Source organism: Podarcis tiliguerta (genome assembly GCF_965153285.1).
Source record: "Podarcis tiliguerta genome assembly, chromosome: 8".
NCBI classification, from domain to species: Eukaryota; Metazoa; Chordata; class Lepidosauria; order Squamata; family Lacertidae; genus Podarcis; species Podarcis tiliguerta.
In genome coordinates, this window is record NC_139541.1 from 62,156,118 (window position 1) to 62,179,526 (window position 23,409).

Here is a 23,409-nt window from a genome sequence, read left to right on the forward strand (position 1 = left end):
CACACACGTGTATTAATTATACACACATACACGTGCATGCATCTACAGGCACACACCTAAAGAAACTCCACAGTACTGGGTCTACAGAAACTGCATCAGCACACCTCACACTTTTGAGGCACCTTCGAGAGGCAAAATGTTACCAGTGAATATGGAGGGGGGAAACTAGATTTTCTGGAGGAGATAATAATAAGGGAGAAAATGGTCGCGGGGCACAAAGGAGAGCAGAGAGAGGTTTTTCTTGCGAGACAACAGCAACTTTGTTTAATAAATGTGTCAGGAAGAGGGAAGCCATGTTCCGCCCACGGCAGCCCCACCCTGCGCAGCGAAGGGAGTCGGCACCGCCTGGCGCTGAGGGGGCCTTCGCAGCGCCCACCGTGTTGCCCTTAGCAAAGATGGCGCCTCCTCCCTCGCCCACGGACCGAGTCCTCCGCATGCGGCCCTTTCCCTATGCTTCACAAGGCGGCGGCAGCGGCGGCAACCACCATAAAATAAAATAAAAAAGTGGAACAGTGTCAACACGCTCCTTATTGTCACTTCCGGTAGCACACCGAAACTATTTTATTTGGTCCCAGTGAAAGACAAACGCATATAGGGCTTCCATCATAGAGATGACAGGGGCTAGACAACACTCCTGCGCTCATGTAGGAGAAAATCGCGGCTAATGGCGGCTTCCAATGTAGAACCATAGACTTGCAATGGCCTTAAAAAAAAAAAAAAGTTTAAACGGAAGTCCCGGATGTAAGTCTATGGTGAGTCTAACGGCCCCCTCCCTCTCTATGATTTCGCCTACGTTCTAACGCCGGAAGGGCGGCTGCTCTTGGATTACTGCGCAGGCGCCAAGGGCTTCCTTGCCAACGGAAGTGGTTCGCCGCGGGCCGGAAGTGGGAGGAAGAGCGGCTGTGACTGTGTGAGAGAGATGGAGATGGAGCCGTTGAGTCCCCGCGCTGAGCACTCAGGTTGGGGGGAGAAGGAGGAACAGCGGTTGTCGCCGGGGGCCGCCAGCTGAGGGAGAGAGGGGACTGGTTCCCAGACCCTCCTCTGAGAGGCTCGCCCCATAAGCGCCTCTTTACATGGGCTCATCCCATAGGCTGCCGCTTGCCCTATAAGCTCCCTTCTTCCTGCCGAAGGAGAGATGGGGACACGCCCCCCACGCCTGACTTCCCCCTCCCGCCTCTCTTAGCTCTCATCCCCATGCTGTCCCCCGCCATAGCCGCTGAGTAACCACTGCTTTCCCCTTTTTTTGTTGGGCTCCTAAGCAGGTTTCTATGAACATATGAAGCCGCCTGTGAGAGGCAGTGTGGTGTAGTGGTTGGACTATGTTAAACTCTGGAACTCATTCCCACAGGAGGCAGTGTTGGTTTTAAAAGAGAATTATACAAAGTCAAGCGATCAGTAGCTGCTAGCCACAATGGGTATGTTCTGCCTCTTAGAGGCAGTATACCTCTGAATATCAGTTGGAGGTGGGGCGTGTTGCTGTTGCACTCTGGTTCCCAGAAGCATCTGGTTGCCCACAGTGAGAGCAGGATGCTGGACTAGATCTGCTATTGGCTTGATCCAGCAGGGCTTTTCTTGTGTTCTTACTGATGACCTGGGTTCACAAATGTGTGACTGAATCAGATGTACATGAATAAGGCCAAGGGGTTACTATTTGCTTCCATGCTCCCTCCTCTGTGACCAGTATGGAAATATAAATTGCTGGCTTTTCACCTGGCTAGGTAAAAAAGAAGAAGCCTATCATGGTGGACAAGGGATAGAGTGAACTGGCTCGCTTCTTAACAGCCTGCTGTGTTTCTGGGCTGCCCAGGGAGGAAGTGAATTTTCTTCCTCTGTAGCTAGCATAGAAACTTAAGTGGGCTGATGGAGAAGACAGATTGATGTGTCTGTACTCTTCCCAGTTTGCTCATTCATCCTGGAATTCTTGGTTGCCTATGGCTACCAGACAAGTTATTAAATGCAAGGCTTGTGTGAGAGGGGAGGTGCATTTTTCTTTTCCTTTTTTCACAGTTATGTCCTCCAAGGAGCTCAGGGTGACCTTTGTGGGTGGCGCTACCCCTTTTATCCTAACAGCCACACTGTGGAGTAGATTAAGCTGGGAGAAAAGTGAGCTTCAAGGTTCGAACAGGTTCAGATCCCTGCTCAGCTCCAAAGCTATGCCAGTTTACCCTGTCTCAGCCTAGCCTATGTTACATTGCACGCATCTTCCCTCTCAACAGTCTTGATACTACTTTCAATGTTATGCCAGCCAGACACTATGAAAATGACACCGTCTCTACCTGGGTGTCTTACAGTTTACATTTTGACATAAAATGCAGGGATGGATGATACAAAAATGAGCAAAGGGGAAGCGCCTGAGGAAAATCAGAGTGACAGAGATGTTATATTCTGAGGGAGCTCCTGGTGGTTCATTCCTTTGTTGTTAAACCAGAAGTGGGATAGGACAGAGCTGCTATGCTAGATTCCTGGCAGATGGGTTGCTGTTGTTTTCTGGGAGGGAGAGGGACAAGGTGGCAAGGAGGTGGGTGTGGTTCAAACAGTCCAGCGATCCTGCAAATGTGTTTGCATTATGCCAACCTCCCTGCTTCCTTGCTTACACCCCTCATCTGGTAAGCAACAGTATCCCACTAGCCAAGAAACTAGCCTAGGGGGGCTTGCCTGTCACCTTCTTTACACAGCTTTAGGTGTCAGGAAAAAACATTCCTCTTCTTTGGCTAATTAAACAGTCTATGGCCTTTTAAAACTGGGGGTGGGAGCATTATTGTTGTTGTGCTATGTATTTTTGTGTTTTTATATTGTAAACCATCCTTTGATCTTTGGATGAAGGGGAGGGTAGTATAGAAATGTAATTATTAATAATAGTGGCTTTGCCTCAGATGGTGAACTGTGTCTGCTCTAAACCCAGGATTGCAGTTTGTGTTAGAGGCAGATGCCTGCGAGTTAAATACAGTGGTACCTCAGCAGCTTCTTTTTTGTCAAGTCTTAAAATCTTAATCTGTCTTTACTCACAGTAGTGGGGGGACAGGTTTAATGAAGCTAGGGTTGTAAAAGAAAGGCTTTCCTAAAGAACTCTGTTTTCATTAAGAACTTCATAGCAGGTGAGATTGGGAAGCAACAGCAAATAGAAGCTGACCCAAGCTGAAGAGCAACATGGGAGAAAGCGTGGGAGGCAAGAGAAGATGGTGAGCTTGTGTAGATGTAAGGAGTAAGAGATTTGGAGTAAAGAGAAGATGTATGATCAGAATGGGGGATCGCATTAATAGGGAGGAATAGAAGCCTGATGGTGGTGAAAAGTGCAGTAAGAAGCCAGTGAAGCAACTTGATGTGTCTGGGGAGTGGAGAACAATTCTGAATTCTTCTCTGTCAACTCCTAGGTATTTCTTCTCTTCTGCTTCCATTTAGTCTTTGAAGACTTGATTGCCCTCATCTTCTGACTTCAGTACATAATGGTCTCCTGTGTTCTCAGGTTTCCATGCATGAGTGAATAAGTCAAAGTTCAGAGGTGGAGTGCAGGTTTTTTATGTATAAGGTGTTAGGTGCCCTGTTAAAAGATCTTGGGCATTACACTTGGGAAGCAATTTTTGCTTGTTAGAGGGTTTCTTGGTATATATGGAAAGTCAGATGGACCACTGTTCTTGTGGTGCTGGGTATCTCCTTGAAAAAATGAATGTTTGAGGAATGTGTGTAAATGATCACATGAGAAAGCAAGAAGTGATCCTCTGATTGTAGGAGGTAAGGTGATTTGTTTGCATGAATCTGCTTTTTGACCAGCTTTTTAGCCAGTTTGTTTTCACAGCTTTATAATCAATTTGTGTTCAACAGCACATCAAGGTGAGCTCCCTTTGGCAAAGAAGTCATGATGCTAAAATATATCTTAATTTGTTAGTATTTCCCTGCTCTCCCCGCTTTGGCTCAGATTTGGCCACCAGCCACCTGAATTATCAGCTTAGTGTGCATTCACATATTAGAACATATTAGAATATAATGAGTCTGGCACTGGAGGTTCACAGGCCATGTTTCATTATGTGTCAGTGTAGCAAGCACCAGGAAATGTGAGCAGCTGCCTGGATGAGTGGTAGTCAGGTGGCAGCCTTTTTGCTTGCTGCTGGTTGGGAGCAAGTGTATTCAGATTTAGCTAACCACCAGCACACATTGTGCTGTTGCTCTGTGTTATAGGTCATAAAATCAGCTCTGGGAAGTCACTGTGTTACTGCTCTTTGGGATCATGGCCACTGTCTGTGCTTTGGGAAAACCACTTTCAGCCTCCGTTTCCCATCTGTAAAACAGGACTAATAGGGTCACTGAGGGTATGAAGCACTTTGTAAATTAAAAATGCAATAGAGATATAAAAGAGCATGGCTTTCAAAGAATGGCTGAGAAGCAGAGTTAAAAAGAAAATATAAAATAAGTGTTCAATATTGCATAAGTTGCTTATGGTCAGTCTGGGAGATCACACTGAAATGATGTCAGTCAAAGACATACTTGAAATTATACCCCAAAGATAAAGCAGCATGGCTGACACAAGTGTGGTGCATCCTTAGTTTAGCAACATTACAAACTCATAAGAACATGAGAACTCTGTTAAATTGGAACCAGTTAATCCGATAACTCTCCCACTTTGGAGCAACAGGACCAGTGGTACTATATGTGTGAATGGATGCTGGCTGGGCCCTGACTCTTCGCTTCCAAATGTATTAATATATACTACACCAAGATCTTAACAGCATGTACTGAAACTGAGACAGCTATTTTCCACTAGTTCCAAAATAGGGAGAAACCATTTTTCCGTTTCTAGAGGGATATTTGTTTCAATAAGTGCGATAAAATAAAAATTTGAAAAACAATGCAAGAGAATGGAGATGTCTTCTAAAAGTCAGGTAGTTGTTTATAATTTAAAGTGAGATATAATAAAATAACAATACAATGAAACATAACTAATAGCTATTAAAAGTAGCAATAAAATCAAGAGCATACAATGAGGCCATTAAAACACTGGAAAACAAAGAAGGCTTCCCCCTTGGTGCCTTAAAACCATCAAATTTTATGCCAGACGAATGGACAGGGCGAGAGAGTTCCACAGATGATGTGAGCTGAGTCTTCCTGGTAGCCACCCCCACCTCCCCTCCAAAGATGGAGGCACCCAGAGCTGGCCCTGTGGTGAAGATGTTCATGATTATGCTTTGCTTTTCTGTGCAGAGCAGTTACAGTGCATGCAACCTCTCTCCACTCCTATGAAACAACATTTTTTTTTTTTTAAATCCATACAAAAACCCTGGTCAAAACCAATCGTTATTAAAGCACAGAAGTTCATTCCAGCCCAAGAGCCTTCAAGAAAGGTGCACAATTCATACAGAAATCAAATCTTTCTGCAGGTTTTTGTGGGGGGTGGGTGGGGAATGTTTTAAAAAACCTTTAACCTCAGACAGCAAGACTCATTTCCATTAAAACAGGTATATGCTGAAATGGAAACTGCTTTTAAAGAAATAACCTCTGCGGAGACTGGGTCCAAAAAAAAGGTGGTGGGTGGGACAGCATTGCAATAAGGAAATTAAAGTGACTCAAAACGGAGGGGAAACCAACTACATCTTTTCTTTAGTCAAAAGAAGTGGGCAGGTGAGGAGAATTATTTAGACTTATTAATAGAAATATACAGTACTGAGAAATGAATTCTTGAGTTATTTTTAATATCTTAATCTACAGGATAACTGTAAATACACGGAGAGGTGCCTAAATCATTGCTTTATAGAAGAGTTCAATGCGTGCATTGCCATGGATTTTATCAGGGAATCCTGTATTATCACATATCTATAATTTGATTGCCTCAGCAATGCAAGGTGTGGAAAGGTACCAACACAGTGAGCGCCTGGTGCCCTCTGGTGGCAACTAGGCTACAGTGCAGAACTTGAAAACCATTTCATAGTTCTATTTTAAAGGATTAAAAAAAACAAAACCTGCCGTCTGGCTTTTTAGATTTGCATGCTCTTCTTGACAGGAGGGGATAAAAATGGAGGTAGAGAAGACAGGAGTAGTTTGTTATTGAAACCATTGACCAGACTAGAAATAAGAAATGTTGCCAGGCTTAAATTTGCATAAGTTTTTTTTTTTTTAAAAAAAACACACACACTCAAAGATTTTCTCACTTAGTGCTTCAGCCACAGATGACTGCTTGGCTGTACGCTTGGTGGAAAAGCAAGCCTGCTTGATAGTCTTTTGCTGATGTGGTGAGAGGTTTTGCTTCCTTTTTCAAGAGGGTGTGTCTTTCTGTCCTTGGGGACAGCTCTAGCTGTTTCATCATGTTGCACAAAGCCTTTCTCTTTCATGCGCAGCAAGTTTCTGCTCTCTTTCCATTATGAGGGACAGGATGGGTATGAAGGAAGGGTTTGTGTATTACAACAACCCCGAGGAGGAGGTACAGTGTGTGTCTGCACATAAAGACACATTGCACACACACTTCTGGGATCCTTGTAGATGAAGGCCAGATCACCAGTTGTTGGTCTTGAGGGCAGGTTTTGCCCCCAGCACCAAAACTCTGTTAAATAGAGTTTGCTGTTCAGAGTTAGTTATGCCAGTCAGTAGTAGATAGGGCTCTCTGTGTCTCTTACTAATGACAGCTAAACAAATGCTGCTGAGTACCAGATGCTGGCACATACAGGAAGGGCTGTTGTCTTTGTGCTGTGCTGGTGAGCTTCCCGGAAGCATCTGGTTGGTCACTGTGGAAAACAGGATCCTGGATTTAGATGGATTGTTCCTCTGATCCAGCGGGCGCTCCCCCCCCCCCGGTCTGCTTCTCTTAAGTGTAACTCATTATTTCGTCGTTCACCTCTGTGGGGAAATTGTTCATTCTTTCAGAGGCAAGTAAAGGTACACTGAGAAGCCCCTTCTGGCATGAAGGATAAACCTTCTCTCTGACTTTGGTGACTCCAGCCGCTGAATGTCAAGCCTGCCCCTATTGCATTGCTGTACCCCCTTCAACTCAATATCCCCAGGTTTTGTTCAGTGTCTTGGTCAGTTCAGAGTGCAACAATATTTCGTATATTTTGGAAAGTGGATTGTCCATCCATCCACCTGCGTGTCTGTTCTCTATAGGTTTGGCTGCATATCAATATTTTTTTTGTGTGTATTTCTATTCTAAACAAATTTAATAAATAATAATAATAAATCATCCTGTGATCCTCAGATGAGGAGCGGTATATAAATATAATAAATAATAAATAGTAATAATAATAAATTATATCATTGCCAAACTTGGCACAAGAGTTCCCAAGTTAGGCAACTGTCTTTGTTGGTGTTGGATATTGAGTGCCATTTTGAATCAAATGTAACTTTGGCATGACTTTGTCCAATTTTCAGTGTGACGGGTCCAAACACACAAATTGCTGTATCCATTTAAAAATCATGATTTATTTTTGTTGTTTCTAAGAATTCCCAGGCAGTGCCAGACATTCCCCACAGGTATTTATGTAAACAGGTTCCTGTTTATGTCTGTCATTATGATGGATAGTGTGTGTGCATGGAGGAAGCGTGCAGTTAAACTATGTCATTCCCTACCACATCACAATGATAACCACCAGGAAAATGGCTAGGTAGTGCAGTCAAGACTTAGCTTTGTTTCTTTAGCTACAGTTAAATCCCATCTTTATTCCAAGGAGTTCAAAGCAGCACATGTGGCTCTCCCATTTTATCTGTCTTAACAACCCTATTAGCCTAGAGATGGGGACTGCCCCAAGGTCACCCTGCGTAGTACAGCATCGCAGGGGCCAACCAGATGCGTCCTCTGGGAAGCCCAGAAGAAGGACATGAGAGCAACAGCAATACTCCCCACTTGTAATTCCCAGCTACTGATATTCAGACATATGGTGCCTTTGGCAGTGGAGGTAGAACATAGCCACCATGGCTTGTAGCCATTGATCACATTAACCTGCATGAATCTGTATAACCCAATTTCAAAGCCATCCAAGTTGTTGCCCACCACTACCTTATAGCTGAGTGCAATTTAAACCTGTATCTCCTTCATCACCCAGTGGTTAAAGTCTAGCCACTACATCACACCTGCTCTCTTAGTCCAGAGAATGAGTGTGGAAACCATTATTTGCCTGCCAGTGACAAACATGGTGCAAGTATTATCCTGCGTGATGTTGAATTTATTATTATTGATTTCAGGTTTCAAAATCTCTCTGTGGATTTTCCTGCATGGAAGGGAGTGGTGACCCACTGGATGACCTCCAAGGTCAGAATGCTGCAGAGGAAGGAAGGAGACCCTCATGGCCAAGAGGTGGTTCGGTTTGCAGTGCTTTGCAGAGTGCTCACTCTCTTCCTCCAGGCAAGTCCCCCAACACCAAGCACTGAAATATACAAGATCACTGAAATATAACCCGCCTGGCATTCTCAGATCAGGACAGATGACATCAGAAATAAATACTGGGTTCTTTTTCATATGTTTAAAGTTCAAAAGGTAGTATATCTGTTCTAGATAGAGAGGGGTCATACCTAGCTCAGTGTTGGAGCACATGCCTTTCTTCCAGAAATTTGCAGGTTAAAACCCTAAACATTTCCAGTTAGAATGATCAGTGTAGAGAGTTTGGGACAAGTGGGATCCACCAAGGATCTGTATTACGGGGCTGCTGTTTTTTAACTTGCTCATAAATGATACAGGGTTTGGGGTGAGCTGTGTGTTGACCCAAGTATGCCAATGATACTAAAGTATTAAAAAAGGGATTGTGAAAATGATCAAGGAGCTGTAGCAAATCCCATGAAGAGGAAGGATTTCAGCATTGGAGCTTTTTAGCTTAGAAAAAGGGTGAATAAGGAGGGGAGAGGACATGATAGAAATGTATAAAAATTATGCATGGCATGGAGAAAATGAACAGAGAGACATTTTTAAAGTACTTTTTCATCAGCACGTAGTTTGTTATTCTAAGGCATTTGCTGCCATGCAATGTAGTGATGGCCACCAACTTAGATGGGTAGTCCAGCTGGTCTGGCAGAGCCCTGGGACCATCTCTAGCCATTGCAGCTGAAGCTTCCTCTGTCTGCTAGCGTCCTTCAATGGTGCAGAAAATATAGTGACTGGGCCCTGTTGCTACAGTTCCCCATCTGAGACAGTTACATAAATTATTTTAGAACTCCCCCAAAAGGTGTAATTTTTGGAGTGTGTATGAGTACGAATGGCATTCCCTCAGCGAATCCAACAGAAATGCAGCAGGAAGCTTCTTCTGCAGATTAGTTATTTGGATGCACAGAATTCGCGTGCTGTGGCATAATAGTGTGCTGTCCATCACGTACTCAATAGTTTGGAAACCAAATGTAAATCCACAGACATGATGTGGACTACACACTTTAAAAAAATGAAAACAAAATATTCTCAATAATCCATATTCTGTTCTGGAGAGCCAATCCTATGCAGAATTCCTGAAGATTAGTAGCTGTGCCTTTGTAATCTCTGAGCAGGCAAGATTCCCCCCCCCCCCCCAGCTATTCTTGTGCTCAGAGGAACATGAAGCCAGCTGTAGGAGCTTTGTCTACATAATAGGTATTTGACATTTAAATTAGGCATATTTTTACTGCAATAGCAAGGGAGGCCCTGAAAAGAGAGCATCCTGTGCATTTTGCCAAAGATACCACTTTTTCTCACAAAATCTCAACCAACTTGTGAACCAGAAGCACTGCTTTCAGGCTGATAGGAACGTTGCTCCCAATTTCTCTGTGGTGATGGCAACCAGAAATTCAGCTAACCTATGTCATTGGCAGTGTAAGATGAGTCTTCACTAGGATTAAGGCATTAGGGTTTTGGGCGTGGCTAGAACCAAAATTAAATGCAGCCTGTAGGGTTAAGGCAGCCTTCCCCAACCTGGTGTCCTTCAACCCATTATACCTGACCATTGGCTATGCTGGTTGGGGCTGACAGGAGTTGGGAGTCAGCAGCAGCTGAGGGCACCAAGCTTGGGGAAGCCGGCTTGAGTCAAGACTAAAGCACACAGCACATACAAGTTCTGAGACTTCATACTTGTGTAGGATGAGAAAACCAGGGTAAACTGGAGCCAGAGTAAGCCATTACTAAGAATTCAGTTATGTGAGCGTGAATTGAGGAGAGATGGAAGAGAAACAATGCATTTCTGTGGCAGCCCCCCAACTGGAATTTCTACCCAAAAGAAGTCAGATTGATACTGTCCCTGGTGGCTTTTGAGCAGGCAGTGAAACACTTCACTTTTACCCCTGGTTTTTAATCATGGTGTTAACTTCTCTATTCTCCTTGGTTTACAACCTTTGGCTTTAATTTTGTTAAAAATTAGGTTGCAGGAGGCTAGCTTGGGAGATGGAAATCCATGGCTTGTACTTACATGACTCAGAGGCTGAGGAAGTTCCCTGCTGGATCAGAAGAAAGCCCATTAAATCCAGCGTCCTGCTTCACGTAGTGGCCAACTAGAAGTTGCTGGAGAGCCACTGCCAGTCAGAGTAGACTGTGCAGCGCTAGATGGACAAATAGGCTAAACTGTTATAAGGCCACCTCCCATGTCCCTGTGTTGTACATAGGGCATATTAACACAGTATGCTGGCCAAAGAGTGTTGCATATTCCAGCCTTAGAAGAACTTGGGGCAGAATGCAGTTTCATCTTGACAGCTACAATGGGATCCTACTAAAGTTCCTTGTAGGGCCATGGGTAAGTTCTTACACTGGGAACTGTGCCAAATACACACACAGTTGATGCCAGACAGACTGCTAGCAGGAGAATTCCTTTTTGGTCCCTTATAGCTTGGGCTGGGTATTGTCGTCTGGCCAGCCAAATAGCCACAGGGTTGTTGTTTTTTATGGAAAGGCATGACTGCCTTTATTGAGTTTGATTTCATTAGATGTGTGGCTCTCTCTGTTCCTTGTGTGCCAACACATAATTGGATTGATTGCACAAAGGAAACCCCCGAGTTTGACATTTCTGTATGCTTCGTCTGGCTCGGCAAGTTGGAATGACTTTTCATTTGGCAGATGCTCTCGGTGCACATTTAGAAATTGCGGTCTTTGGCATGTTGCTCTTTCCTCCCACAGATTAACGAGGTACAAAGCATGCTCACTGATCAGTTGTTTTCCCCAAAAAGCACCTTCATCTTGGCATACAGGACTGCTGACTTAGCATAGTGGCTAAGTTGCTGGTTCAGATGCCACCTCTGCCATGAACTCATGAAACAGTCGTAGTTTCACGCCCACATCTGCAATATGGTGATAGTAATACTGGCACCCTTTACTTGGTTGTTGTAAGGATTGCAAGATACCGAGAAGAGAGCCTTCTTGGTAGTGGTGCCCTCCCTGCAGAACACCCTCCCTTTAGATGTCAAGGAAATAAACAACTATCTGACTTTTAGAAGACATCTGAAGGCAGCCCTGTTTAGGGAAGTATTTTAAGGATTGATGTTTTTATTATGTTTTTAGATACATTGTAAGCCACCCAGAGTGGCTGGGAAAACCCAGCCAGATGGGCGGGGTATTGGTATTATTATTATTATTTTACTTAACCCACTTCCTTAGTCTTATCCATTATATGCAGTTTACAGTCTGTTGGAGAAAGTCTAGAAGACATTAAAGGTTGTGTCCAATGCTAGTCCTATTTGAAGTGGGCCCTTTGGGTGGTCTTCAGGTAAGTTTTACTCAGAGTAGATACACTGAAATTAATGACGTGACTACGTTAATTCCATTAATTTCAGTAGGTCTACTGTTGAGTGAAAAGTGGAAGTTAATGGACATGATTAACTTAAAGGTAAAGGTAAAAGGACCCCTGACCATTAGGTCCAGTTGTGGCCGACTCTGGGGTTGCGACGCTCATCTCGCTTTATTGGCCGAGGGAGCCGGTGTACAGCTTCCGGGTCATGTGGCCAACATGACTAAGCCGCTTCTGGTGAACCAGAGCAGCGCACGGAAATGCCGTTTACCTTCCCGCCGGAGCGGTACCTATTTATCTACTTGCACTTTGACGTGCTTTCGAACTGCTAGGTTGGCAGGAGCAGGGACCAAGCAACGGGAGCTCACCCCGTCGCGGGGATTCGAACCGCCAACCTTCTGATCAGCAAGTCGTAGGCTCTGTGATTTAACTCACAGTGCCATGATTAACTTAGGTTCATTAATTTCAGTGAGTCTACTCTGAGTAGCACTTAGTTGGACACTACCCTAAGGAAATAACATTGGTGGCTAAAGAAAAATGTTCTCCTACTGCTGCATTTGCCCAAGTTGTCCGTTCTCCCGTTTCCCCACTAGAAATGCCTCTAAAACAGCTCCTGCATGAGAAATCGCCCCAGACCCAGACGTAATGCCTTCAAGTCCTTGTTTGGGGCAGGGGATGACTTGCTGTGAGGCCTTGAATTCCCTGGTCAGGTTCAGGTCCCAAATCGGAGGGAGCATGTTGCTTTGGGGAGGAAGAGGGACAGGATGTTGACTTGGCTGTCATTTTCTATCCTTTCTTCCCACTCTTCCCAGGCCCTTTTCAACCTCCTGATCCCCGACCATGCTGCTGATGCCTTCTCTCCACCCCGTTTGTCTGAGTACGGGTTTTGCGACTGGATCTTGGAGTGGCTCCTGGGAGGCCTGTCACGGTGGGATGCGGAGCACTTCTTGTTTATAGCTGAGCACGGCTACGTGTATGAGCACAATTGTGCCTTCTTCCCCTTGTTTCCCTTGAGCCTGCGAGTGGCAGCGGAAACGGTGCTGTGGCCCTTCCAAGGCTTCTTATCTCTCCGGAGCCGCCTGCTCCTTTCTGCAGCTCTGCTCAATGGTCTGTTCTCTGCCTGGGCAGCATGGACTCTGTATAAGCTCAGCTGCGCAGTCCTGCAGTGCCGCAGGAAGGCGTTCCTGTCAGCCATCCTCTTCTGCCTCACCCCTGCAAACGTCTTTATGGCAGCTGCTTATTCAGAAAGCATGTTTGTCCTCCTAGTGTTTAGTGCCATGTGGTGGCTAGAGAAAGGGCAGCATTGGGCCAGCAGCCTCCTCTTTACGCTAGCTGCTGGCGTGCGTTCCAACGGACTGATCAATGCTGGGTTCCTCCTCTATTCCCAGACAAAACTCTTTGCCTCCCAGTTGCAGGTGAGGACAGGAACTGGAGTAAAGCCGCCACAGATCTTGGGTCAATTCCTAAACCTGGTAGCTTCCCTGGTGGTGATGTCTGCCTCTGTTTTCCTGCCATTTGCTTTGTTTCAGTTCTGGGCATACCTTCGGTTCTGCAACACCACGTTTAGCCCTGAGTATGCTGTGCCGGACCCACTGTTGCAACTGGCTGCACGTAAGGGGTATCGTGTAGCAGCCTCAAATGGGGTGGCACCACCATGGTGCTCCTGGAACTTTCCTGTGCTCTACACTTACATTCAAGATACTTACTGGAATGTCGGCTTCCTCAGGTACTTTGAGCCCAGACAGATCCCCAACTTCCTGCTAGCTGCACCCGCCATTGTGCTGGGCTCCTGGGCAGCCTGGCGGTACATCGCTGCAAACCCCTGGCACTGCCTAACACTTGGCCTGCTGAGAAAGACTGAAGGAATGAAGGGAAAGGACTTGAGCAAGCCAGCTACTGGTTTTTACTCTCCTGGTGCATTTGTTTACATGGTCCACGCAACAGTTCTCTTGGTGTTTGGGACCTTCTGCATGCATGTGCAGGTGAGTTTTGCAGATTCTTGAAGGGCTGTCAGACAGCGGGGTGGTGGCAACCTGAGCAAAAGTGTATCATGGTGTTATCAGTCCAGCCTGGCATAAAACCTTGAACTCTGCTTTGAAGGGATACACACTATGCAGGAGCGAATGCTCAGCAGGAAGTGGTAGCCAATCTCTGACCCAAGACATTCAGACTTGAATTTTTTAAAAGGTGTGCATCTTACTCATTTTGTGTGTATTCTGAGAATTAATCTGCCACATAGTCCCAAGACTTTGGCCTTTCCTAGCTCTGTTAATCTAAAATTCCTTAAACTAGAGATGAACCCTAAGTCTCTTTATGTGCTAAGCAAGTATGCTAGTATAGACTTGGCATATATTAGGGTGAGAGACCTTAGGTCATGGTAGAGCATGTGCACTGCATGGAGGAGGTCCAGGTTTCAGTCCTTGACATATCCAGATTAAAGAGTGGCAGGTGATGAAAATGACCTGAAACCCTGAAGAGCCACAGCTGCCAGACTACTGGGCTAAATGGATGATAATCTGACCTGATATAAAACAGCTTGCTATGTTCCTGTGCACTTTGCCACTGAGCAGTTAATCTAGCTTTGGGTTAAGTACCAAGCAGAAGTGAAACAAAGGAACTAGAAGCAGTTAGCTTGGAAAAACAGTGATTCTTAAGTTCCAATATGGGGGGAAAGGGATACTGTGAAAGAAGAAAGATGGTACTCTCCTCCCAGGGAAATCAACAATATTTGAATAGCAGCAGTTGAAATTTGAACTGTGCAGAAGAGAAGACTTCATACTTCTAGGCAGCAGACTTCAGTGATGAACTAGGTTGCCTCAGGAAACAGTGAATTCCCCTGCTTTAAGGGAGCAGCTGGATTATTTAGGCTGTGCAGATGTACATGGAAAAAGGAGTGGGTGTGGACTTTTAGTTAGCTGTTAAAGTTGTGAATTGCAAAAAACCGAGAAGTGATTTACAAAATTGAAATACAAAAGTAAAATGCAGTAATAAACATACATGAACATACTGAAAACACAACCAAAGTATAAACATCCAATCGTTGAAACTTTTTAAACACTTAGAATCTGGGGTGAGGGGAAACTGGCCTTGTCCTTGATATTAAAGCAGGCCAATAATCACTGATGTGCAAATCTGCCTCTTGGTGGAAGCCAGAAAAATAGGCTATGCTCTCAGCTTTATATGGGGCAGAAGGTGGTATGTGTGTCTAAAAAGGGTGTGGGTACTTCCTCAGTTGACCTCACAGTTGAAATTTATACACCCTTTAAAGATGGAGAAGTGCCTCTCATTAGATTTGCAGCCTGATTCTGTCCGTGCTTATTTGGAAGCAAAGCCATAGATTTCAGAAGGGATTACTCCAAGATTAGTGTGCATCTGCAGATTACTGTGTATGGGGCTGGAGCCTTAGGCAGTGGGATTTCTTTTTGACTAAGCATGCATAGGATCTAGTGATAGGAGCCCCATCTTATGCTCTGTTGTGGAGCAGCAGCAGAATGAAGTATTGAAGCCTCGACTTCCAGAGGTGATAAGTTTCTCCCCTTCTACACCAAAGCAAGCCCTGCTGTTTGCTGTTGGACTACCTTGCCACTAGGTTAAAAAGTCCCTGTGCTGTTCAGCATTGGAACATTGGTCAAGGGGTGCTTTAAGAGTTTGGGATGAATGCAACGGAGGTGAGGCTACCCTGTTACGATTTTTGGCCCAGAGGCTCCCAAAGTAATGCATGGCATATTGATGTAAAAGAAATGTAATAATATAAAATAGCAAAAACACCAAATAGCCACTAATCACACTGGTTATCTGTTTGTGAGCTGTATTCATACTCTTGCGACAGATGCAGCTTCCCAGCAATCTATCATTTCCAAGCCATGCCAGCTCTCTCTCTCTCTCACACACCCAGCCTGTCACCTAGAAACAAGGCAGTCTACTACCAATCACCCTTGGGGAGTGCCATCACTCTCAACACATCCCAAAGGAACAACCGAAAGTGGCTGCCCCCATAGGGCTGGCTCACTGGCAGTGACCAATCACCGACCACAGTCTCCAAATAAATAGGTTTCCTCCCAGCAAACTAACTACACCTATGGCAAAGTTCTTGCTCTTCCCTAATGGGCTAGCTGGCCAAAGATGGCTCCTCTGATAGACTGCTATTCTCAAGGTGCAGCAAAAGTGGCTGGGCAGGCTAAGGTTAGTATTCACCTCCCAAGTGAGAACTAGTGTTATGTATTGTGTGCCATAATGCTCCTGCTTTAAATTTCAGTCACTGGGGTAGTCTTGGGCAAGCTTCTGTTCCCTCATCCTCATCTACTTGTCTGCAATATGTGGGTGGTCATATCAGCCTGCCTTACAGGACTTGTTGTAAGGTTTACTAAGATAATGTATGTGGAATGCTTTCAAACGCTCAGGAAAAGCACTATATAAATACCATGCAATTAGTAATATTAATTATTGTAGCATCTTAATAGCTATGGGAGCAGCAGCTCACTGGCTCCTAGCATTAATCCCAGATGATAATTTTTATTGGGATGATGATTTTTAAATTTATATAATGCTCTGTCCTGGTGAGAACTCTGTTCAAAGGGTTGCCATATAGACAGTGGTCATCACCTGTTCCCTGGAAGTGCTTTAAGACAGAGAAAGTTACAAGAAAGGGGAAGTAGGGAATTCCCCTAGATTCTTGGCAGCAAGAGTTGTCATGTGTTTGCTTAATCACTTCCGCTTTTGAGCCTGGTGGTTAGCAGCTTCAGAAGTCAGAGGCATAGTAGAAAAGGCACATGCTGGAAGGCACATGCCAGAACCAAACTTCCAACTGAGTCATAATTTATCTTTATTCCATAATAAACATCTTTCAAACTGAGCTTTGATCCAGAAACCCATTATGCAATTGGTTTTCAAAGGGTCTCACTCTCAGCACCCATCAGCTAATCTGCACAGAGAGGAAGCTCCTTTTAAGGTACACTCTCAGCTCCAGTCAGCAGTGCACCTTCAAATGGACTTGCTTTCAGCACCCATGCCATGCCTACTAGGGCCCATGAGCCAGAGGTTCCTCAGCACTGCAGTATACTACACTGCTGGCTTGATAAACTGATAAACATTCAGAAATTTTAAATTGGCATGCAGTTACACGAAGAAAGGACAGTATTTAGTTCTTTTCTGGGTAGAACAGAAGATCTTAAATGTTGAGGCTGACCCTGAGCTAAACCTGGCAAATTGTTCGGACCACTTCATCTGCATCTTGTGCTTTTTCTTAAAAGGGGATTTATGTATCTTGGAATTATGTTGAAAGGTCTTGGGCACGTGCATAATGGAATAACTTCTTCAATTTTTTAAAATAGGTCCTTACCAGATTTTTGGGCTCCTCTTCTCCAGTACTTTATTGGTTCTGTGCTCATCTACTTCATGACTATGAGCCTTTGCTACAGAATGGGCACCAATCTTCACAGCATGGAACACCCCGCTCAGACAAGCCGTCATTGGCAAACTCTCTTCCTAACTGGAACAGAAATGAAAACCCTGTGCTCACACTTTTGTACAACTGGAGGCAGACGACCACTCTCACTAAGTGCATTCTGGGATATGTACTTTCCTATTGGGTGTTGGGGCTGGTCCTTCACTGCAATTTTTTCCCGTGGACATAAGTATGTAGAATTGGGTAAGCTGATTGGCTAGAGCATTAACCGAGCATTTTTCACCTTGGCAGTATTGAAGCTAATCAGCATCTACATGAAACTGCTAGGAGAGAGTTGGAGCTCAGTGTCACCTGTGTGCTGATGACAACAGAATGTGCCAATTCCTCTCTCTTCCAGCCAAGCCAGAGAGAGTATTGAAGTGTTTTGGTTTTTTCCTCCCAATAGGCACTCAGAACTGTGTAGTTATTGAGCATACTTAGTCCGCAATTGGCTTTTGTCATTCCTCCCCACCTTTAGTGTGTGGAGTTGTCATTCTGTAAACCTTTGGGTTCTTCCACACCTGCTGATATCTCCGTCTTGTGCTTACATGGTGCTATTTTGGTTATATAAGAAATGACAATCAGGATTAGTTTTCTGTTGGTATATAGGGTGGGGCAAACAAAGTGATGCTTAATCCAGATAGAGGTGCTCTTGGTTAGAAGAGCTACCACTCTGGGAATAAGAGTTCAGTCTGTCTTGGAGGGTGGTTCGCTTCCCTTAAAAACTCAGGTTCACAGCTTCACAGTTCTCCTAGGTTAACTCTTAGGTTTCCAGGTAGCAGCTGTGGGTAGGACTCCTTAGGCTGTTGTGCCCGCTGAGGTTCCCCAAGAGAAGAGATGTAGTCACAGTAGCACATGCCTTCTGTGTTGCATCAAGATTTGGATTACTGCAGTATGTTCTACATGGGGCTGCCTTTGAAGTGTTTATAAACTTCAGTCAGTCTGAAACACAGTAGTTAAAAGCCAGTTATTGAGAGCACATTGGTCCCATGTTGCAAAGGTTTCACCAGCTGCTGGTCTGTTTTCTGGGCCCAACTCAAAGTACTGCTCCATTTATGAGTGCTAAACAGCTTAGGACCAGGGTTTCCAAAGGGCCATCTCTCATTGAGCTCAACTACTTATTAAGATCAACTGGAGAGATCACCAAGAACTGAAAATCCCTGCCGTTAACCTTTTTTGTTGGTACCACAAGGTTTGGAATCTGGCACTGATGGAAAAGCTAACTCACAGATTTAAGGTGCTACAAAAAGGAACTGAGTTGGACAAATTTCAGGATTTATGGTACATTACACAGACCACCAAGGACAAAAATGTTTGTAAACCTCCACCCGCACATGGTCAACTACAGCTAAGTACTTTGGGCTGACACATACAATAGAAACAAAAATCAACTAATGAACTTTGAACCTGATTGTATTATGCAACATATGATGAACTGTCTCTCCATTGTTACATATTTTTGTAATTTTATATCAAAATCAATAAAATACTTTTTAAAAAAATCTGCTGGAGTGTATCTCCTTTGCATCCTGTCTGTATCTTAGGTGTGTTTGGTGTGGATGCAGAGGAGAGCTGTACCTAGACATTTTGAGGGTGATCTGGCTCACCCCTTGCTGGTTTCCCACCATCTCGTGGAAACTTTTGTTTTCCAGAGAGCACTTGGCCTACTAAGCTTATTATTATTTAGCTTATAATTGGTTTGTTGACTATCTGAGGAATGATATTTTTAAAGTGAAGGCAGTGAAGGTCCTGTCTGAGTGTCTGGAGGCGGTTGGAGGATGGATGGCAGCTAAAGGATTGAGGTTGAATCCTGACAAGACAGATGTACTGTTCTTGGGGGACGGGGTGGGCTGGTGTGCAGGACTCCCTGATCCTGAATGTGGTAACTGTGCCCCTGAAGGACCAGGTGCGCAGCCTGGGAGTCATTTTGGACTCACAGCTGCCCATGGAGGCGCAGGTTAATTCTGTGTCCAGGGCAGCTGTTTACCAGCTCCATCTGGTACACAGGCTGAGACCTACCTGCCCGCAGATTGTCTTGCCAGAGTGGTGCATGCTCTAGTTATCTTCTGCTTGGACTACTGCAATGTGCTCTATGTGAAGGTGACTCGGAAATTGCAATTAATCCAGAATGTGGCAGCTAGACTGTTGACTGGGAGTGGCTGCTGAAACCATATAACATCGGTCCTAAAAGATCTTCATTGGCTCCCAGTACGTTTCCGAGCACAATTCAAAGTGTTGGTGCTAACCTTTAAAACCCTAAATGGCATCGGTCCTGTATACTTGAAGGAGCATCTCCACCCCCATCATTCTGCCTGGACACTGAGGTCCAGCGCTGAGGGCCTTCTGGCGGTTCCCTTGCTGTGAGAAGTGGGGTTACAGGGAACCAGGCAGAGGGCCTTTACAGTAGTAGTGCCTGCCTTGTGGAATGCCCTCCCAGCAGATGTCAAGGCAATAAACTATTTTACTTTTAAAAGACAAGTTTCGGGAAGTTTTTAATGTCTGATGCTGTATTGTTTTTAATATTCGGTTGGAAGCCACCCAGAGTGGCTGGGGAAACCCAGCCAGATGGACGGGGTATAAATAATAAATTATTATATTATTATTATATTAAAGTTACCTTTTCTGTTGTTTCCTTGACTTTATAATTTTTATTATTATTATTATCATCTTACATTTTCAGTTTTGTAGTAAGCCACCTGTAGCATTTATTCCATAGAAAGATGTGGTATAAATATTTTAATAAAAAAGAATTTCAGTATACATGAAAATGAACTGCAGTTGGGGATAGATTGGGCACAAGTCATCACTGCTATTTATGCCTGCACATAACAGCTTTCACGAAACTTTTTCTTAAAAATATGCACTTTGTCTAATGTATAACAACACTCTGGTGTGACCAAGAAACAGAACCTGAAATGGAGCTAAGGCATGCAGATAGGAATATGCTTGATTTTCAAAGGTTTGGATTAGGAGGGACAAGGAGCAGGTTAAGCTCTCCATGGTGCCCTGGAGTGTAATTGCTTTCCACCGTCTATGTCAGAGGTAGCAAAGATGTTAGACTCCTTCCAGCATGGCCAGTGGTTAGGGATGATGGGAGCTGAAGTCCAACATATCTGGAGGACACCATGTTGGCTACACCTGATGTAAGTGAATGGTTGCGTTCATGCCTATGGAAAAAACTTAAGTGGGATACTTTGTGGTAACACTTGTAATGAGTTTGTAAACTGGGGTGCCTGGACTCGACAGGGATCCCATAGTGGTATGTTTGCACACAGAGCAAACACACTGCAGTCCCTCTCAGACAAGGCTGCATGCAGGGTTCAAACCTGTCCTCTGCTCACCCATCACAATGAAGAGCGTTTTGCCAGGGGAAGCCAGGTATGATTACCATTTGATATTGTAGCCCATTCAGCATGTAAAGTGCAACCTACCAGCTGAATACAACACAGATGCAGACGTGAGTCACTGCACAGGAGACAAAAACGTTTTTCCCCCTTTTCCAACCACATCTTTGTTTCACTAGTGCAGCAAACCATATTTGTCTTATATACAGTGTGACTTCTGTACAGGATGCAGCATAATTTTCATTAATGGGAACATATTGCTTTGAAGGGATAGTACATAATTCTGTTGACAAACAATACATGTTTACCTAATAGGCAAGAAGTTCTGTAAGTTTAAAATGTTTAAAACAGTGCATTGTAAACAATAAACCTTTCTGACATACATATATAGCTTCTCTTGTGTGAGAATAAAGGGTAGCATTTAACTAAGTTTTACTTAGAGAAGACCCATTGAAATGGGTCTTTTCTCCATATCTTTAGAAGTAGGGGAAATTATATATGATAGTCAATGGAACCTCCACCTTCAGAGAGTCGAGTACCAAATGCTCTTGGGAACATGCAATAATCAGAGAAAACCGGTTACAGTGCTTTCATGCCCTGCTTGTGAGATGCTCAAAAGGACCTTGATTGTTCCTTGCGGGAAACAGCATTTAAGGGATACTGATGTGTAGCAACAACAACAACAACAATGGACCAGCCTTGTATCTTTACAAAAGGACGCCGCCGGCACTCTGCCCCGCGGTCAGAGTCACTTCCCGCGGAATTCAATTTAAAGAGAGCGGGAAAAGCCTTGAACCCTCGGAAGCCGAAGGCCCGACAGGCCTTTTACTTGCAGACAAAGGAGTTTTCAGTATAGAGCAGCGCGGTGGGTGAGGGGAGGCGAGCGGGGCGGAGTGAAGAAGCGGAGGGAGCTGCCTGCGCGGCGGCGGGCCGTGGTGCGCGCTTCTTCCCCCCTCCTGAGGCAAGGCGGCGGGAGCTGCTCAGGCAAGGCCGGCGGCTGCAGCGCGGACTTCAGGCCGGCGAGCGCGAGGGGGGCGCTGCGGCGGGAGGCCTCGGCGGGCAGGGGGGGGGTGTGCCGGTGCCCGCCCGCCGGCCGGCTCATTCTCCCTCCGCCGCTGAGGGCGGGGCGACGGAGCTGCCGAGCGGGACTCTCCCTGCCTGCCTGCCGGGCGGTCCTGGCTGCGCCAGAGGCCGCCGCTGCCGCCGCTCGGTGGGGTCTGGACGGGGGAGGCCGGCCGGCGCCATCACCATGAAGGAATGCGAGTACCGGCAGATCCCGCCGGGCACCCCGGCCGCTCCTCCTTCCTCAGAGCCTCCGGCGCCGGCAGCCTCTTCCGTGGCAGCAGCCGCCGCCGCCGCCACCCCGGCGCACGGGCGCCGCCGCAAGTGGGAGGTCTTCCCCGGGCGCAACCGCTTCTACTGCGGAGGCCGCCTCATGCTAGCCCGGCACAGCGGCGTCTTTCTCCTCACGCTCGGCCTCATCGTGGTCACCAGCGGCCTCTTCTTCGCCTTCGAGTGAGTCCGTGAGTGAAGGAGCCCAGGCTGGGGGGTGGGGGGGACACCCAGCGCCCCTCCTGCTTTTTGACATTTATTTACTTCCTTGCAAAACCGTGACCTCGCTTTCCAACCCCTGCTCCCAAAGGGGTCGCAGAGTGTTTCCACATAGTCAACCTTTTTCGTTATTGCCGTCGGCAGCAACCGAGCTTAAGGTTAAGCTAATTGCTAGAGGGTGTAACCTGTTTGCGCCTTGTGGCGACTGGAAGGCTGGCCAGGTGCGGCGTGGAATCAAACCTTTGCCTCTAGAAAGTCCCGCTGTGTTCAGTGGGTGTTTCCTCCCACTTTAGGGGTGCATAGGATTGCGGACTAGAGCCCCACTTCGCCAGGCTAGTATCTAGTCAATAGAAGCTTAACATATATAACTGTCTGTGTAGATGTAGGTAAGATTTAGGAGCCACTTTTTGATGGCGTTTTCTGAGCAGTAAACCAGTATGCCCCAGTATATTTGTTAGGTGCTGCAGTACTGTGTTTTGTGTGAAGGCACTGTGCCAAAGCTTTACTTGATAAGACGAGATAATACAGTGGTGACATATGCTTCAGGTTACAGACTCTGCTAACCCAGAAATAGTACCTCAGGCTAAGAACTTTGTTTCAGGATGAGAACAGAAATTGTGCTCTGGTGGTGTGGCAGCAGCAGGAGGCCCCATTAGCTAAAGTGGTGCTTCAGGTTAAGAACAGTTTCAGGTTAACAATGGACCTCCGGAACGAATTAAGTACTTAACCCAAGGTACCACTGTACTGAAAAGGCACAGTGAAATAGGCATGGTTTTTACACTCCCTTTGAAAGGGAGGGTGTGCTTACTTCTGACCCCAACAGGGGAGGGAATTTTGTGATTCCAGTGCCACTGCTGTAATTAAGTTCCTGCTTTTGGATAAGTGCTAAATCCCCCCCCCCCCCTTATTACATTTCTTAGGGCTTAGGGTAGCTTCCCCCCACCCCGCCAATTTATTCTTGCATCAACATTGTGAGATATGTTAGGTGTGAGAAAGCAATTGTTACAAGATCATCCTGGAAACATCTGGCAGAGTTCAATTTCTCTCCCACTGGTGGGATTCCCATTGGCAGCAGTAGCCCATTAAAAGCCCTTAAAATAATGTGTTGTGGAGAGAGGCTGAGCCAGTAACACTTGGCCTCTTCTTACATTCTTACTGCTGGCATAGCTCTCCTCTGAAAATGCAGAAACTTTGCTTGGTGCCCACAGCCCACACAAAAGGCACATCAAAATACTGCCTAGTGAAGGCAACCTGCATTGCATGCTTTAATTGTAAGAAAAAGCATAATAAGAACAGTCACAGTGTTAGGAATACCAGAAAACTGGGGAGAGGTATTGACATCCCTTTCCTCCACCATCTTTCTCAGCCCCCTCCCTCCCATGCCACCAAGGTGTTAGCAGTTTTGTATTGAATTGTTAGGATCCTCCAA

At 45.5% G+C, this 23,409-nt stretch overlaps 2 protein-coding genes across 8 annotated transcripts in view; both read left to right on the forward strand.

The window, feature by feature from the left end:
* Positions 1-785: 785 nt before the first annotated feature.
* PIGV (phosphatidylinositol glycan anchor biosynthesis class V) lies at positions 786-19,720 on the forward strand. Of its 3 annotated transcripts, XM_083455470.1 has the most exons (5): positions 793-959; positions 2,008-2,103; positions 8,158-8,317; positions 12,455-13,624; positions 16,973-18,588. In XM_083455470.1, the coding sequence occupies exons 3-5, from the start codon at positions 8,213-8,215 to the stop codon at positions 17,273-17,275; spliced, it is 1,578 nt and encodes a 525-aa protein (XP_083311596.1). In that variant the 5' UTR covers positions 793-959; positions 2,008-2,103; positions 8,158-8,212; the 3' UTR covers positions 17,276-18,588. The 3 variants fall into 3 exon arrangements, with proteins under 3 accessions (XP_083311597.1, XP_083311598.1, XP_083311596.1); XM_083455471.1 differs by lacking the exon at positions 2,008-2,103 and having other exon boundaries at positions 786-910; XM_083455472.1 differs by lacking the exon at positions 2,008-2,103 and having other exon boundaries at positions 791-959; positions 16,973-19,720.
* A 239-nt stretch (positions 19,721-19,959) lies between these two features.
* Positions 19,960-23,409, forward strand: part of ZDHHC18 (zDHHC palmitoyltransferase 18) — a 35,074-nt gene continuing 31,624 nt past the window's right edge. For 3 of the 5 annotated variants that reach the window (XM_083455726.1, XM_083455724.1, XM_083455727.1), the window contains exon 1: positions 21,481-21,944. In XM_083455726.1, the coding sequence (XP_083311852.1) occupies positions 21,679-21,944 (266 nt within the window). In that variant the 5' untranslated portion in view covers positions 21,481-21,678. Of the gene's footprint in view, positions 21,953-23,409 lie in introns of all 5 variants that reach the window. The other 2 variants (XM_083455728.1, XM_083455725.1) reach the window with 2 other exon arrangements.

Coding starts and splice junctions, on each gene's coding strand:
- PIGV (XM_083455471.1), top strand. CDS start 8,213: ATGACCTCCAAGGTCAGAATGCTGCAGAGGAAGGAAGGAGACCCTCAT. Junction 8,318..12,454: donor TGCTCACTCTCTTCCTCCAG/GCAAGTCCCCCA, acceptor CACTCTTCCCAG/GCCCTTTTCAACCTCCTGAT. Junction 13,625..16,972: donor CCTTCTGCATGCATGTGCAG/GTGAGTTTTGCA, acceptor TTTTTAAAATAG/GTCCTTACCAGATTTTTGGG.